At 41.3% G+C, this 19,165-nt stretch overlaps 1 protein-coding gene across 1 annotated transcript; it reads left to right on the top strand.

The window, feature by feature from the left end:
* Nucleotides 1-7,791: 7,791 nt before the first annotated feature.
* Nucleotides 7,792-12,863, top strand: LOC127300301 (uncharacterized). The gene is made up of 5 exons (XM_051330399.2): nt 7,792-8,265; nt 9,689-9,842; nt 10,926-11,149; nt 12,113-12,286; nt 12,395-12,863. The coding sequence occupies exons 1-5, from the start codon at nt 8,068-8,070 to the stop codon at nt 12,479-12,481; spliced, it is 837 nt and encodes a 278-aa protein (XP_051186359.1). The 5' UTR covers nt 7,792-8,067; the 3' UTR covers nt 12,482-12,863.
* The last annotated feature ends 6,302 nt before the right edge of the window (nt 12,864-19,165 follow it).

Here is a 19,165-nt window from a genome sequence, read left to right as displayed (position 1 = left end):
CGCGCCACCTTGTGGTGTGGGGGCCCCACAACCCCTTTTGCCTCCTTTTCTTCGCGAAACCCTTCGTCCTGAAGACCTAAGCCACAGAGGGTACCTCGCGAAGAGCCACAGCCGCCTATGCGGGGCGGAGAACACCAGAGAGAAAAGAGCTCTCCGGCGGGCAGGAATCCGCCGGGGAAATTCCCTCCCGGAGGGGGAAATCGACGCCATCGTCACTGTCATCGAGCTGGACATCATCTCCATCACCATCATCATCATCTCCACCATCGTCACCGCCGTCTCCACCGCTGGACACCGTCACCGCCGTAGCAATTTGGGTTTGATCTTGATTGTTTGATAGGGGAAACTCTCCCAGTATCGATTTCTACTTGTTGTAGATGCTATTGAGTGAAACCATTGAACCAAGTTTATGTTCAGATTGTTATTCATCATCATATCACCTCTGATCATGTTCCATATGATGTCTCGTGAGTAGTTCGTTTAGTTCTTGAGGACATGGGTGAAGTCTAACTGTTAGTAGTGAACTATGGTTGAGTAATATTCAATGTTATGATATTTAAGTTGTGGTGTTATTCTTCTAGTGGTGTCATGTGAACGTCGACTACATGACACTTCACCTTTATGGGCCTAGGGGAATGCATCTTGTATTCGTTTGCCAATTGCGGGGTTGCCGGAGTGACAGAAACCTAAACCCCCGTTGGTATATCGATGCAGGAGGGATAGCAGGATCTCAGAGTTTAAGGCTGTGGTTAGATTTATTCTTAATTACTTTCTTGTAGATGCGGCTGCTTGCAAGGGGTATAATCACAAGTATGTATTAGTCCTAGGAAGGGCGGTACATTAGCATAGGTTCACCCACACAACACTTATCATAACAATGAAGATTATTTAACCGTATGTAGCGAAAGCACTAGACTAAAATCCCGTGTGTCCTCGAGAACGTTTGGTAATTATAAGTAAACAACCCGGCTTGTCCTTTGTGCTAAAAAGGATTGGGCCACTCGCTGCAATTGTTACTCTCGCACTTTACTTACTCGTACTTTATTCAACTGTTACATCAAAACCCCCTGAATACTTGTCTGTGAGCATTTACAGGGAATCCTTCATCGAAACTGCTTGTCAACACCTTCTGCTCCTCGTTGGGATCGACATTCTTACTTATCGAAAATACTACGATACACCCCCTATACTTGTGGGTCATCAGGGAGACAACCCATGTTTTTACTACTGCACTTTTGTTTTATATTTGAGTCTTAGAAGTTGTTACTACTGTAGCAACCTCTCCTTATCTTAATTTTGTTGCATTGTTGTGCCAAGTAAAGTCTTTGATAGTAAGGTTCATACTAGATTTGGATTACTGCGCAGAAACAGATTTCTTGCTGTCACGAATCTGGGCCTAATTCTCTGTAGGTAACTCAGAAAATTCTGCCAATTTACGTGAGTGATCCTCATATATGTACGCAACTATCATTAAATTTGAGCATTTTCATTTGAGCAAGTATGGTGCCTCTTAGAAATTCATCTTTACGGACTGTTATGTTTTGGCAGATTCTGCCTTTTATTTCGCATTGCCTGTTTTGCTATGCTTGATGGATTTTTCTATTCCATTAACTTTCAGTAGCTTTGTGCAATGTCCAGAAGTGTTAAGAATGATTATGTCACCTCTGAACATGTGAATTTTGATTATGCACTAACCCTCTAATGAGTTGTTTTGAGTTTGGTGTGGAGGAAGTTTTCAAGGATCTAATAGAGGAGGATGATACAATATGATCAAGGAGAATGAAAGCTCTAAGCTTGGGGATGCCCCGGTGGTTCACCCCTGCATATTTCAAGAAGACTCAAGCGTCTAAGCTTAAGGATGCCCAAGGCATCCCCTTCTTTATCGACAACATTATCAGGTTCCTCTAGTGAAACTATATTTTTATTCCATCACATCTTATGTACTTTGCTTGGAGTGTCTGTTTGTTTTTGTTTTTGTTTGAATAAAGTTGGATCCTAGCATTCATTGTGTGGGAGAGAGACACGCTCCGCTGTTGCATATGGGCAAATATGTCCTTAGGCTTTACTCATAATATTCATGGCGAAGGTTGAAACTGCTTCGTTAAATTGTTATATGGTTGGAAACGGGAAATGCTACATGTGGTAATTGGTACAATGTCTTGAATAATGTGATACTTGGCAATTGTTGTGCTCATGTTTAAGCTCTTACATCATATACTTTGCACCTATTAATGAAGAAATACATAGAGCTTGCTAAAATTTGGTTTGCATGATTGGTCTCTCTAAGGTCTAGATAATTTCTAGTAAGGGTCGAACAACAAGGAAGACGGTGTAGAGTCTTATAATGCTTACAATATGTTTTTTATGTGAGTTTTGCTGTACCGGTTCATACTTGTGTTTGTTTCAAATAACCTTGCTAGCCTAAGCCTTGTATCGAGAGGGAATACTTCTCATGCATCCAAAATCCTTGAGTCAAACACTATGCCACTTGTGTCCACCATACCAACCTACTACATTGTATTTCTCCGCCATTCCAAAGTAAATTGCTTGAGTGCTACCTTTAAAATTTCCATTCTCTATCTTTGCCATATATAGCTCATGGGACAAATAGCCTAAAAACTATTGTGGTATTGAATATGTACTTATGCATTTTATCTCTTATTAAGTTGCTTGTTGTGCGATAACCATGTTCCTGGGGACGCCATCAACTACTCTTTGTTGAATATCATGTGAGTTGCTATGCATGTTCGTCTTGTCTGAAGTAAGGGCGATTTACCATGAGTTGAATGGTTTGAGCATGCATATTGTTAGAGAAGAACATTGGACCGCTAACTAAAGCCATGATCCATGGTGGAAGTTTCAGTTTTGGACAAATATCTTCAATCTCATATGAGAAAATTAATTGTTGTTGAATGCTTATGCATTAAAGAGGAGTCCATTATCTGTTGTCTATGTTGTCCCGGTATGGATGTCTAAGTTGAGAATAATCAAAAGCGAGAAATCCAATGCGAGCTTTCTCCTTAGACCTTTGTACAGGCGGCATAGAGGTACCCCTTTGTGATACTTGGTTAAAACATATGTATTGCGGTGATAATCCAGGTAATCCGAGCTAATTAGGACAATGTGCGGGCACTATTAGTATACTATGCATGAGCCTTGCAACTTGTAGGATATAATTTACATAACACATATGCTTTATTACTACCGTTGACAAAATTGTTTCTTGTTTTCAAAATCAAAGCTCTAGCACAAATATAGCAATCAATGCTTCCCTCTGCGAAGGGCCTTTCTTTTACTTTTATGTTGAGTCAGTTCACCTATTTCTCTCCATCTCAAGAAGCAAACACTTGTGTGAACTGTGTATTGATTCCTACATACTTGCATATTGCACTTATTATATTACTTTACATTGACAATATCCATGAGATATATATGTTACAAGTTGAAAGCAACCGCTGAAACTTAATCTTCCTTTGTGTTGCTTCAATGCCTCTACTATGAAATTATTGCTTTATGAGTTAACTATTATGCAAGACTTATTGATGCTTGTCTTGAAAGTACTATTCATGAAAAGTCTTTGCTATATGATTCAATTGTTTACTCATTGTCTTTACCATTGCTTTGGATCGCTGCATTGATTACATGTGCTTACAATAGTATTGATCAAGATTATGATGGCATGTCACTTCAGAAATTATCTTTGTTATCGTTTACCTACTCGGGACGAGTAGGAACTAAGCTTGGGGATGCTGATACGTCTCCAACGTATCGATAATTTCTTATGTTCCATGCTACTTTATTGATGATACATACATGTTTTATACATACTTTATGTCATATTTATGCATTTTCCGGCACTAACCTATTAACAAGATCTTTGAAGAGTCGATTCTTTGTTTCTGCTGTTTTTGGTTTCAGAAATCCTAGTAAGGAAATATTCTCGGAATTGGACGAAATCAACGCCCAGGATCTTATTTTTCCACGAAGCTTCCAGAAGTCCGGAGAGGAAACGAAGTGGGGCGACGAGGCAGCCACACACCAGGGCGGCGCGGCCCAGACCCTGGCCGCGCCGGCCTGTGGTGTGGGCCCCTCGTGGCGCCCCCTGGCCTACCCTTCTGCCTACTTAAGCCTTCGTCGAGAATAACTCTAGTACCGAGAGCCACGATACGGAAAACCTTCCAGAGACGCCGCCGCCGCCAATCCCATCTCGGGGGATTCAGGAGATCGCCTCCGGCACCCTGCCGGAGAGGGGAATCATCTCCCGGAGGACTCTTCACCGCCATGGTCGCCTCCGGAGTGGTGTGTGAGTAGTTCACCCCTGGACTATGGGTCTATAGCAGTAGCTAGATGGTCGTCTTCTCCTAATTGTGCTATCATTGTTGGATCTTGTGAGCTGCCTAACATGATCAAGATCATCTATCTGTAATGCTACATGTTGCGTTTGTTGGGATCCGATGAATAATGAATGCTATGTTATGTTGATTATCAATATTATCTATGTGTTGTTTATGATCTTGCATGCTCTCCGTTGCTAGTAGAGGCTCTGGCCAAGTTTTTGCTTGTAACTCCAAGAGGGAGTATTTATGCTCGATAGTGGGTTCATGTCTCCATTAAATCTGGGGGAGTGACAGAAACCTCTAAGATTGTGGATGTGCTGTTGCCACTAGGGATAAAACATCAATGCTATGTCTAAGGATATATTTGTTGATTACATTACGTACCATACTTATTGCAATTGTCTGTTGTTTGCAACTTAATACTGGAGGGGGTTCGGATGATAACCTGAAGGTGAACTTTTTAGGCATAGATGCATGCTGGATAGCGGTCTATGTACTTTGTCGTAATGCCCAATTAAATCTCACAATACTCATCATAACATGTATGTGCATGGTCATGCCCTCTTTATTTGTCAATTGCTCATCTGTAATTTGTTCACCCAACATGCTTATTCTTATGGGAGAGACACCTCTAGTGAACTGCGGACCCCAGTCCATTCTTTTACATCGAATACAATCTACTGCAATACTCATTCTAATGTTTTCTGCAAACATCATCATTCACACCATACATCTAATCCTTTGTTACAGCAAGCCGGTGAGATTGTGACACTGTTACGTTGGGACAAAGTATCTTGGTTGTGTTGTGTAGGTTCCACGTTGGCCCCGGAATCCCTGGTGTTGCGCCGCACTACACTCCGCCGCCATCAACCTTCAACGTGCTTCTTGGCTCCTACTGGTTCGATAAACCTTGGTTTCTTACTGAGGGAAAACTTGCCGCTGTACGCATCACACCTTCCTCTTGGGGTTCCCAACGGACGCGTGCTGTACGCGTATCAGTGAGCTATTCCTTCGTGGGATAGGCTCCGGAGAATAGGGTGAGCCTTCGTGGCGTTGGGGAATCCTTCGTGGGATCTCCACCCCTCCAAAAGAGACGTACCTTCTTGCAAAGGAAGAGAACACATGAATAAACCCTCTTCTCCGCGTGCTATCGGTTATCCCTAACCGAACTATTTACTTGTGTTATATTTGCTTGTGAGAGCCTTCTTGCTCGAGTTACTTGTATCATCATATAGGGTGTCTCACTTAGTTTGCATTAGGCTCACCTTTATATTCCGTAAAGCCTAATATTGCAAAAAAAATTAAAATTTGTAGAAACCTATTCACCCCCCTCTAGGTTTACCATCTCCGATCTTTCAATTTATTCTCCTTAAATTTTTGGATTTAACTTCCTTTTTTTCAGCCACGGTGCTCTTAGGAAGTCTTCTTTTTTGTTGCACATTGGGATCAATATTTTCCTCCAAGTGGTCATTACTTGGTCCATTCATAGCACCAATATGTGCATTGAGTTTTTCCTCCAACTCTAGACCAATAAAATTAAGTGCATTTTCTAATAACAAACAAATTCTGTAGAGTGTGATATTCCATACTATGAAATTTAAGTGATAGTTCTTTGTACCGAAGAGCATCCAACTTTGAAATTTTCTACCACATTTCTCCCTTTATTGTCCAATATGCTTCCTTTACGTGATTATTTGGTCCATACCTTCAAAACATAATGTGTTGGAAAAAAATATGTTCATCAAATCCAAAACTTTTTCAATCCATGTCTACACAAAATTACCGTCCCTTCAAACATTCCACAAGAACATGTTATTTCTTTGTTCAAGGGATCACCCTATCACTATGCGCTCATCCTCAAAAGTTAAATCACCATGCAAAATGCCAATAGAAACAACATATTTGTTTCCATCCAATACTTTAGTGCATGCATCCATGGATCTTTCATACTCACCTCATAAAGATTCTAAACTAACTGGAGTGTGCACTTGGTTCGATTGTACCAACATAGGAGTGCTCACGTTGATTCTTGGTATACTTCTTGCTTCAAATTCAGATTCTAGCTCCTTGTTTCTTTTTTACCTCCATTGTCCTATCAAAATGCTTCAAAACTCTCACAACATGAACATAGATTTTCAAATGGTTCTTCAATGAATTGTTGAAGTTCTCACTTATTCGTGTACTTCTCCCTCCCAAATTGAATACATGTCTCGCAGAAGCTTCCTTGTCCTCATAGCCATTCATATAAGAACCAAAATCAGTGCGCCACTCCGTTTTATCAATATTTTAGCACAGACGTGGGATTGTACAATTTTTTTTACCAGGATACTAAAGATACCACGAATCGGGATAGGAGTAACAAACTACCATATTAGTTTACTATCACAATACGTATCGATTGGCCACGACAATATCGTAAAATCGTAAGATACCATGGTACTCCCTCCGTCCACAAATAAGTGTACATCTAGGTTTTGTTTTTAGTCAAACTTTTTAAACTTTGACCAAATTTATAGGAAAAAGTAGTAGCATTTATGACACTAATTTAGTATCCCGAGATTCGTTTTGAAATGTAGTTTCAAATTATACCAAAATCTCATTATATATGTTGCTACCTTTTTCTTCATGGTTGGTCAAAACTTAAAATGTTTGACTTAGTACAAAAGCTAGAAGTACACTTATTTATGGACGGAGGGAGTATGTATCTGGATATTGACAACCACATTTCTATGTAAAAAAAATGAACTACACTTTTTTTGTTACGGTCCCATTGTAGTTTTGGTGATCCCAGTTAGACTTATGTACCATATTTCAGCTTCATAGCTGATTCACGTAGACTTAAGTTATGTTTCGAAAAAGTGAATGACTTCAATATAGAGTGTACGTTTTGCAGTGCAAGCGTATGGAGATCCAACATGGCAACTATTATTCACTGTGGATAAAAAAATACTAGTTGCCAACTCGTTCGCTCGATGTACTAAATTGCGAACATACACTCGATATAATTTTCCAATAAGAGTATGACTGTGTTCCTCTATTTTCCATCAAAAAAAAGTATATGTAACTTCAACAATCATGCATGGGTATGAGTTTACTTATGAGAGAGGGGGAGTTTGATTGCAACTTGATGTTTATGAAATACTCCAATAGAAGTATGACCATGTTCCTCGTCAAAGGGTCCAAATCTTGCGGTTACGATGAGAGTACTTAACACTTCGGTGTCTCATTAAAATGCGGAATATTTTTCAGTGAGAGACGTCGACAGCGAGGCGTCCGTGGTGACTTTGTCAATGTGAAGACCTACCAGATCAGTTTTTTGGACTCGGTCTCTCGGAGGTGCTAGATGTAGAGTATGCGTGTGTTCATAGAGGTGAGTATATCTAAGTATGTGTAACAGTGTGAGTATGTAGTGTGTTAAAAAAAAGAAGCAAAGCACACCACGTGCCATCCTGCATCACGCAAGTCAGGGGAAGCACCGAGCAAAGAAACGCCCACCGAGTCGTCCTTGCCTTTTTCTTCCATCTCCGCCGCTCCCTTCCGCACCCCTACCAATCACGCCGTCCTTCCACCAAACCCTAACCACAGACACCATCCTCCCTCCCCTCCACCACCGGTCCACCGCGCGACGGCGGCGGCGCCACCGCCTACTATCCGGCCTACCCTACCCTACCCTACCCGGCGCGAGGACCAAGAGTCGGCCGCGCGCGCGGCATTGGCTGCGGCCACCACCATGTGCGCGGCGATGTACCGGAAGCGGCCATCCTCCTTCTTCGACGACCCGTCCCAGCCGGAGGCGGCGGCGTCCCCTCCTCCGCCCTCCAAGCGCGCGCGCTTCCGCGGAGACGGCAGCCCCAGGCTGCGGGGCGCCGCCGTCAACCCCGACCTGGTGGCCGCGCTCCGCGCCCGGTTCCCTTCCGTCAGGCTCGAGGTGATGATGACGGAACCCTGCAGCTCGAATCCATTTTGCCAAGTGAACCGTGTCCGTGCTTCTCTGTTTGGATTGACGATTGGGTTCGGAAACGTTCCGTGCATGTGATGAATTTCCGATCTTTCGCCGGCCGGACGTAAGTAGTAGCTGCGCAAGGAGCAACCCAAGAATCCCTCCTGGCCGCTGTGCCAGCCATCGCCACTCAGTCGTTGCTTCAGAGCCGGTGCCGCGTTGCTGCGCGCCTGCTTGCCAGCAAGGTTCCTAGTGAAAAGGTTAGATGGAGCTGCAAGGAACAGACACTTTGTTTTGGTTCTGCATCTGGAGTAACTGTGTGCCCTTTTTTAATTGTTGAAACTGCTGTCTGTTGACCGTTTTGCGCCGAAATGGAGCCACGTTCAGCGTGCAAGATTTTGCATCATGCGCTGTGCAAGATTCTGGGTTTAAACTGCAAATTATTTGTTGAAATTATGAAGATTCTTTACTGTTTATACTTTATACATGAAAATGGGTCATGTATTTGGTTTAACTTTTTGTTGTTCCCTTGCCTACAGTTTTGATGACCACCCCTTAGTCATATCATGCGGTGCAGTTTTGTCGATTAGTCAGAGATAGAAAACAGTACGGTTTCTCTCTGTTCCCTTAAGTCATATGATGCGGTGCAATTTTGTCGATTAGTCAGATATGGAAAACAGCACCGTTTCTCTCTGTTTTTGAGATACGAGGTTCATGACTTCGAGAGAGAGAGAAATGCAAAGTTTTATTTTGGGGTGTTCATTATTTGTCGGTATCCGTATAATTGGCTGCATCACCTCCGATTGCCTCCACTAGTTCGCGTGGAAACAAACTTTTTTTTGACAGTTTGTTATGAAGATACTATCTTGACATTCTGATGTGTTTTGACACATTGAATTCCAAGTTAAGATTTTGACCGAGAAATATATAATATTATGTGACTCTATAATCTAAATATGGAACAGCTGGCAGTTCTAACAAGTAACAACGTGGCACCGATAACCTGGTCTGTGTTATATGAGCATGGTAACCGGTACCATTGCAAATCCCTGATGGTTGGATTTTTTTTTTGTCTTTATGTTTTGCACTATGCGTGTTATGTCGCTTGTTGTGTTTCTTAGCATCACATAAGTGTTTGATTCTGCATTCATATCACCTGCTGTTGTCCTTAGCTAACCTGGGACGCTGTCATCTGAATTGTCTAGCCTTACTGTTGCTAAAAAAGAAGGATAACAACATCCTGCCGTAGCTAGAAAATTTTCTACACCTTCAATCAATTGTCAATGTTCTTGTTGACATGTTATATGCAGTTTGTCAGTGTGGTATAAGTATGTCTTTTTTGAGAGCTTAAATTTGGTAACTAAACCTACGAACAACTTGTAGCCTTACTGAAGCTTTTTTTGCATTTCAGTTCATTGAGAAGGCTCTTGAAGAGTGTGAAAACAATTTGGATTCAGCAATAAAGTGTTTACTTCCTCTACGCTTAGAACACACAGAGTTTAATGTGGATCCAGCGTATCAATCTCCCAATGAAATGTCTACTGAGGTTCAAGTGCCTAATGAAGGTAATCTTCTGTTGTACTCTAATGATCTTTGATGTGATGTTGACACAATGCGATCTAAAAACCAAGAAAATGCAAAAAGGTTTGCACCTTGTTCCATTGATAGATAAAAAACAAGTATTTGCAAACCAGTTAGCTGATTACAAGCACTACTCACTTACACTCCTAAGCGCTAAGCTCCAGCTCTAGTGATGTTTTGACACCATTTAATCTTTATTGTTTTGAATTAGATTTGCTTCCCCTTAACATGATAGATTGTACCACTCTTGTAGTGAAGCATTTTCTTCTGTTAGTTCTTATTGCCGTTTATGATGTTAGTATCTACTCACCTAGCTGGGCCTCAGCACAGTTTCTCCAACAGGAGCTCCACAAGGATCCGTGAAATTAGTCGAAATGTTTAATGAAATGCAATTCTATTGCATTTTTACTTCATCTTTGCGCTGGGATTAAAGAATTTGCTCAAATATCCACGTAACCATACAATATTTCAACGAATGTCTTCTGCTAAGTAAACAATGTTGTATTCAATAGAAGTAGCATGCTTTAGATAACAAAAGGTTTACATAATACTATTTTTTGCGCATGAGCCGTGCATCCTTGTTTTATGTTTTGGTTAGATAAATTTGGGGATAACTCATTAATGAAAACCAGTGATATTAAGAATGGCCGATATCTTACTTTATGTTGCAGATATTACAGAATGTAATGAAGTTCCTGCACCCATAGAAAATGTTCCTGGTGCAGATAACCTTGCATCAGGCATCACCGAATGGGTTGAGATTCTTATGAATGAGATGATGGCAAGTGCCTCTAACCCAGACGAGGCAAAGGCTCGTCTGGGATTAAAGAAGTTGCTCAAATGTCCACGTAACCATACAATATTTCAACGAATGTCTTGTGCTAAGTAAACAATGTTGTATTCAATGGAAGTAGCATGCTTTAGATAACAAAAGGTTTACATAATAATATCTTTTGCGCATGAACCGTGCATCCTTGTTTTATGTTTTGGTTAGATAAATTTGGGGATGATTCATTAATGAAAACCAGTGATATTAAGAATGGCCGATATCTTACTTTATGCTGCAGATATTACAGAATGTAATGAAGTTCCTGCACCCATAGAAAATGTTCCTGGTGCAGATAACCTTGCATCAGGCATCACCGAATGGGTTGAGATTCTTATGAATGAGATGATGGCAAGTTCCTCTAACCCAGACGAGGCAAAGGCTCGTGTGTCAAGAGTACTTGAGGCTTTTCACAAGTCCTCGATCTCTGGTATCCATACTGAAGCAATGCAGAGGTTTCAGAAGGTAGTTGAATACACATCCCAAAGTACTTCGGAACTTACCTGCCTGTTACCTATCCAACCTTCAATATTGTTATGGATTTTGCGCTTTTATCCTTGCCCTTTATTTTGGCAAGCAATCCATGTTTGTGCTGGTACCTTGGTTCTGGTAGACGTTTGGAAACTCTGTAAGTCGGTTGAAGGCCAGTTTTTAAACATCCAGAAGTATTGGCAACTCATGGTTTGTGTACATGATATTCAATAACTGAACTAAATTTATGAAAAAAGGAGTCAAATAAATACCAGACATTGCAAAGTCACTTAGCTGCAGGATAGGTTCGCTCCTGGTAGAAATCTTATCAGTAATGTAGACTTCCCAAAATGTATTTCACATATCATGCACTTAGCATAAAACGCTTGCTTTCTAAAAGTGCATCCCATGCGACTTTGTTCCCTCATATCCACATGTTTTTTGTTTAAATTACCCTCATGTTTTTGTCGTTGTAATTTATTTACTAGTATTGCTAGGAATCAAACCATCCCATCTTCGTATGATGGTCTATTTATACCATTTTGTGCAAGGGGTGGTTTTGTTCATTTCTCTAAGGTAATGCCTGTTGTGTTCACTCATAGGCTTTGATCATGTAAAAATTGAGTTGAAAATATTGAACGGTAAACATTGACCGAAAGAACTTTAACTGCACGGCCAGATTTTTGTATCTGAACTTCTTGTAAAATATTTACTAGTCTAGGTTTAAGTCTTTGGCTATTCCAGAAGTTGGATTAGGTTGACTCCAATGCAGTCTTGCTATTTCAGCCTCATTATGAATTGAATATATCAGTATATGGTGGTTTAGAAGATGTAAACTGATATTAGGTTTAAGAGGCCAGTTGAACCGCATTGCAATACACATGTCTGGGTTTACATAACCTGTTTACTGTTGAAAGTATCTTGTTTTCTGCCTGAGACATTCTTGCTTTCAAACAGGAATTTTTGTCATACAAGGAACAGTTTGAAGCTGTCATTAAAGAAAATACTATTCTTAAGAAAGCTGTGGCAATCCAACATGTACGCCAAAAGGAGCATGATGAGAGAAACCAGGAGCTTCAGCAACTGAAGCAGTTGGCTCTGCAGTACCGGGAACAAATTAGAGGCCTTGAGGTACAGTATTCTGTTGTCTTACTATTCCTTTTTATTTATTGTGTCTTTGTTGAACCTTAGGAAATGATGTGGCAAATGATGTTTCTTTCCTTTCCACTTTTGGTACAGATAAATAACTACGCCTTGTCCATGCACCTCAGACAAGCTCAGCAGGGCAGCTCGATTCCAGGGCACTTCCATCGGGACATTTTGTGAGAGACCAGAAACCTGATTTTAGGTTTCCATAGCATGAGGACATCGTTCACCACACCGTAGGGGATTCCCCAACGGTTTCCTGGTAAAAAAAAGAGGACATCATTCACCCTTCAGTCAGTTGCGGGTCTTGTTGTTAGCGGATATATTCAAGATATATCGTTATATTCAACATATAGAGGCAAGTGATAACATAGCTTATTTTACGATGTAGACCTGTGTACCTTCGTAAATGTATGCTATATATATGCTAGTGTGCCTGATTGCTGCCTCCTTATGGGAGGGAGTGGAAGCAGCCCAGCTTGAATCTTGCTGTTGTTTAAGTACAGACAGAATGTGATGAAGTTTGAAATGAAAAGGGAAACAAAAAATACATTCAGATTAACTGAGATGTGTGGTTTTTCGTTGTGCAATAACAAAACATTGAGTTTTGCTGATGGTGTGACAGGAACTGCGTCCTGAAACGATGGGAGTGTTCATAACTGGCTTCACAAGTTATTCCTTCAAGCGTGTGGTGTGTATTAAACGATCATAACAATTTATTCCTGCATAGGTTACCCAACTATGAAACCTAATAACATGTGCGAAAAAATCAAAGAAACCTCTATTTGTTTGAAATACATATATACAAACTATGTTTTATAGAGAGTACTTCTGTTGAAACCTAATAACATGTCGCAGGGTCCTCTTTCCATATATATAAACTAAAACCACGACTAAAATTATGGCAGGAAGAGAGTAGCATGATAAATCAAAATCACTTCTGTTTTATAGAGATCATTCTGCAACGAGATAATTGTATATAAACAAGCAATCACACAATGTATACAGAAATGTTTGAATAGTGCTTGCAGCAGAACACACTGTTTCCTATAATATCCTTTTGCTGGAAGACTATTTTTAAAAAATTATCGTGGTATCTTGGAAACATATTTGGCATAGAAATCTATCGGGCTAATCTTTTCCCCGATCACTCACTCTTTGCTCTACCTCTTTCGAAACAAGCTTCCGAAGAGTTGGAGAGTGATCATGAATATTATTTTCCCCATGAACCAAAACCTGCCGGCGAGACACTCAAATGATGAATGGATATATACATCCAAATCGGGACGTGCTTCATCTGCAAGCTATATCACCCCTTAATGTTTGTTGGATTTGTGTGTCTATGATTTATTCCTGGCTTGGAAAGTAGATGCCTCTCTATGATTTTACCTTGTGACTTTTGATAATCACCCCAACACTCACAAATCTGATGCAACGGTGTAACAACATTTAGACCCCGGGATTAACTGTGTCCTTTGCACAAATTAAATCAAGGGACAATGGACCATATCTTTCTCTTTCTCTTTTTTGTTTTTTGTTTTGTTTTGGTTCGAGAATAGCTCCAAAGGGCATCTCATATATCTTATAGTTATCAGCGAAAACTTAAGATAGTACAAGCAACGGACACAAAGCCGTAAAATGACGAATACCAAATAAGAATACATATAATGACATATTTGTGATCTTCTTCCTTCGCTTGCAATTATTAGAGATCCATTCAGGTGCCACATTCTCACTAAGCATCACTTTGGAGGCCCATGTGAAAGGGTATTTTACTCTTATCCGTTGTTTTGGCTAATGATGATATCCTAACTAGTGTGTGAACTAATGTTTATCTCTAGATTGATTTCACAGGCTTTAGTTCACATGTGTTGACAGAAGATGGTTTGAGGCCCCCCAATTGTCGTTCAAGAGAAGTGGCGGTGTTTTGTTTGCTTTTCTCTTGTTTTATATTTGAGTCATAGGAAACACCGCACTATTACTCCACCCAACCAGTAATAAGCTTGCTCGATGAACTCAAGGGGGAATGGTGGAGACCTCCTTCCCCCTTCAGTTCATCGAGCAAGTTTATTACTCTTGATTTGCGGAAACCCTAGGCAACTAAGTGTCACTTACTCACTTGAAAGCATCTGGGTTGTGGATTTGCTCCAAGTAGAAGTCTGTGAGGGTTTGGGGGCTACCTTAAAGTCTACCATAAGAACGGCTATTCATTCGCGGGATAGGCTCCGGAGAAGAAGGTGAGCCTTTATGGCGTTGCGAAATCCTTCGTGGGATCCCACACCTCTCCAACATGTGGTACCTTCCTTTTAAGGAGGGGAACACCGTGCTTTAAGTACCTTGTATCATCATCTAGGCTGCCTCACCTAGTTGCATTAGACACACTTACTATTCCGCAAAGCCTAAAATTGTAAAAGAATTTTTTAACCTATTCACCTCCTCTAGGTTACCATCTCTATCATGTCACCATGCTTTAATGAGGTTGCGGTTTAGTGCTTTCTGAAATATTTGGAAAAAAATGTAACAGTTAGATCTCTGAATATTAATCCTAATCGTTCAGAGAGTAAAAGGCCAAACAAACTGCCACCTCAAAGTTTTTGATTTTGAGGGTTCGTCCCATGTGCGTATGCAATATGTTTTTGATTTCCTTCCCTTTAATATTACGTATGAAAATATACTTTAGGGGTTAAAAAATCATAAAGAGCAAGGGAAGATGTAGGGGAAATTAATAGTCATCTCACAGAGGCCCGACCCTAGGTACACAGCGTATCGTGATCTGTTTAACATTACGTTTCTGAAACTATCCAATGAGGTCTTGTCTCGATGAACGCCTGTAAGGGCGTGGGAGAGGAACAACGATGAAGTGATCATGGCGTGATACGTCTCCGACGTATCGATAATTTCTTATGTTCCATGCTTGTTTTATGACAATACCTATATGTTTTGTTCACACTTTATGATGATTTTATGCGTTTTCCGGAACTAACCTATTGACGAGATGCCGAAGTGCCAGTTCCTGTTTTCTGCTATTTTTGGTTTCAGAAATCCTAGTAAGAAAATATTCTCGGAATTGGACGAAATAAACGCCCAGGATCTTAAAATTGGACGAAGCTTCCAGAACACCCGAGAGCCGCCAGAGGGGAGCCCTGGGGGCCCCACACGCCACCCTGGCGTGGCCAGAGGTGGGGCGCGCCCCCCTAGCGTGTCATCGCCTCGTCGACCCTCCGACTCCGCCTCTTCGCCTATTTAAAGGTCCCTGACCTAAAACTTCGATACGGAAAAAACCACGGTACAAGAAACCTTCCAGAGCCGCCGCCATCGCGAAGCCAAGATCTGGGGGACAGGAGTCTCTGTTCCGGCACGCCGCCAGGACGGGGAAGTGCCCCCGGAAGGCTTCTCCATCGACACCGCTGCCATCTCCACCGCCATCTTCATCACCGCTGCTGTCTCCCATGAGGAGGGAGTAGTTCTCTATCGAGGCTAAGGGCTGTACCGGTAGCTATGTGGTTAATCTCTCTCCTATGTACTTCAATACAATGATCTCATGAGCTGCCTTACATGATTGAGATTCATATGAGTTTTGTATCACTACTATTCTATGTGCTACTCTAGTGATGTTATTAAAGTACTATATTCCTCCACGGTGTAATGGTGATAGTGTGTGCATCTGATACGCGTACAGCACGCGACCGTTGGGAACCCCAAGAGGAAGGTGTGATGCGTACAGTGACAAGTTTTCCCTCAGTAAGAAACCAAGGTTTATCGAACCAGTAGGAGCCAAGAAGCACGTTGAAGGTTGATGGCGGCGAAGTGTAGTGCGGCGCAACACCAGGGATTCCGGCGCCAACGTGGAACCTGCACAACACAACCAAAGTACTTTGTCCCAACGTAACAGTGAGGTTGTCAATCTCACCGGCTTGCTGTAACAAAGGATTAGATGTATAGTGTGGATGATGATTGTTTGCAGAAAATAGTAGAACAAGTATTGCAGTAGATTGTATTCGATTAAAAGAATGGACCGGGGTCCACAGTTCACTAGAGGTGTCTCTCCGATAAGAATAAGCATGTTGGGTGAACAAATTACAGTTGGGCAATTGACAAATAAAGAGGGCATGACCATGCACATACATGATATGATGAGTATAGTGAGATTTAATTGGGCATTACGACAAAGTACATAGACCGCTATCCAGCATGCATCTATGCCTAAAAAGTCCACCTTCAGGTTATCATCCGAACCCCCTCCAGTATTAAGTTGCAAACAACAGACAATTGCATTAAGTATGGTGCGTAATGTAATCAACAACTACATCCTTAGACATAACATCGATGTTTTATCCCTAGTGGCAACAGCACATCCACAACCTTAGAACTTTCTGTCATCGTCCTGCATTTAATGGAGGCATGAACCCACTATCGAGCATAAATACTCCCTCTTGGAGTTACTAGCAAAAACTTGGCCAGAGCCTCTACTAATAACGGAGAGCATGCAAGATCATAAACAACACATAGATAATAGATTGATAATCAACATAGCATAGTATTCTTTATCCATCGGATCCCAACAAACACAACATGTAGCATTACAGATAGATGATCTTGATCATGTTAGGCAGCTCACAAGACCCGACAATGAAGCACAATTAGGAGAAGACGACCATCTAGCTACTGCTATGGACCCATAGTCCAGGGGTGAACTACTCACTCATCACTCCGGAGGCGACCATGGCGGTGAAGAGTCCTCCGGGAGATGATTCCCCTCTCCGGCAGGGTGCCGGAGGCGATCTCCTGAATCCCCCGAGATGAGATTGGCGGCGGCGGCGTCTCTGGAAGGTTTTCCGTATCGTGGCTCTCGGTACTGGGGGTTTCGCGACGAAGACCTTAAGTAGGCGGAAGGGCGGAGTCGGAGGGCTGACGGGGGCCCCACACGCTAGGGCCGCGCGGGCCCCCTGTAGGCCGCGCCGCCCTAGTGTGGCGGCGCCCCGTGGCCCCACTTCGTCTCTCCCTCGGACTTCTGGAAGCCTCGTGGCAAAATAGGCCCCTGGGCGTTGATTTCGTCCAATTCCGAGAATATTTCCTTACTAGGATTTCTGAAACCAAATAGAGCAGAAAACAGCAACTGGCTCTTCGGCATCTCGTTAATAGGTTAGTGCCGGAAAATGCATAAATATGACATAAAGTATGCATAAAACATGTAGATATCATCAATAATGTGGCATGGAACATAAGAAATTATCGATACGTCGGAGACGTATCAGCATCCCCAAGCTTAGTTCCTGCTCGTCCCGAGCAGGTAAACGATAACAAAGATAATTTCTGGAGTGACATGCCATCATAATCTTGATCATACTATTGTAAGCACATGTAATGAATGCAGCGATCAAAGCAATGGTAAATGACATGAGTAAACAACTGAATCATAAAGCAAAGACTTTTCATGAATAGTACTTTCAAGACAAGCATCAATAAGTCTTGCATAAGAGTTAACTCATAAAGCAATAAATCAAAGTAAAGGTATTGAAGCAACACAAAGGAAGATTAAGTTTCAGTGGTTGCTTTCAACTTGTAACATGTATATGTCATGGATATTGTCAACATAAAGTAATATAACAAGTGCAATATGTAAGTATGTAGGAATCAATGCAGAGTTCACACAAGTGTTTGCTTCTTGAGGTGGAGAGAGATAGGTGAACTGACTCAACATGAAAGTAAAAGAAAGGCCCTTCGCAGAGGGAAGCATTGATTGCTATATTTGTGCTAGAGCTTTGGTTTTGAAAACAAGAAACAATTTTGTCAACGGTAGTAATAAAGCATATGCATCATGTAAATTATATCCTACAAGTTGCAAGCCTCATGCATAGTATACTAATAGTGCCCGCACCTTGTCCTAATTAGCTCGGATTACCTGGATTATCACCGCAATACATATGTTTTAACCAAGTGTCACAAAGGTGTACCTCTATGCCGCCTGTACAAAGGTCTAAGGAGAAAGCTCGCATTGGATTTCTCGCTTTTGATTATTCTCAACTTAGACATCCATACCGGGACAACATAGATAACAAATAATGGACTCCTCTTTAATGCTTAAGCATTCAACAATTATTAATTTTCTCATATGAGATTGAGGATATTTGTCCAAAACTGAAACTTCCACCATGGATCATGACTTTAGTTAGCGGCCCAATGTTCTTCTCTAACAGTATGCATGCTCAAACCTTTCAACTCATGGTAAATCACCCTTACTTCAGACAAGACGGACATGCATAGCAACTCACATGATATTCAACAAAGAGTAGTTGATGGCGTCCCCAGGAACATGGTTATCGCACAACAAGCAACTTAATAAGAGATAAAATGCATAATTACATATTCAATACCACAATAGTTTTTAGGCTATTTGTCCCATGAGCTATATACTGCAAAGGTAGAGGATAGAAATTTTAAAGGTAGCACTCAAGCAATTTACTTTGGAATGGCGGAGAAATACCATGTAGTAGGTAGGTATGGTGGATGCAAATGGCATAGTGGTTGGCTCAAGGATTTTGGATGCATGAGAAGTATTCCCTCTCGATACAAGGTTTAGGCTAGCAAGGCTATTTGAAACAAACACAAGGATGAACCGGTACAGCAAAACTCACATAAAAGACATATTGTAAACATTATAAGACTCTACACCGTCTTCCTTGTTGTTCAAACTCTTACTAGAAATTATCTAGACCTTAGAGAGACCAATTATGCAAACCAAATTTTAGCAAGCTCTATGTATTTATTAATTAATAGGTGCAAAGTATATGATACAAGAGCTTAAACATGAGCACAACAATTGCCAAGTATCACATTATCCAAGACATTCTACTAATTACTACA

This window comes from Lolium perenne, chromosome 5 (genome assembly GCF_019359855.2).
Source record: "Lolium perenne isolate Kyuss_39 chromosome 5, Kyuss_2.0, whole genome shotgun sequence".
Classification (NCBI taxonomy): Eukaryota; Viridiplantae; Streptophyta; class Magnoliopsida; order Poales; family Poaceae; genus Lolium; species Lolium perenne.
This window is presented reverse-complemented; position numbering and strand designations above follow the sequence as displayed.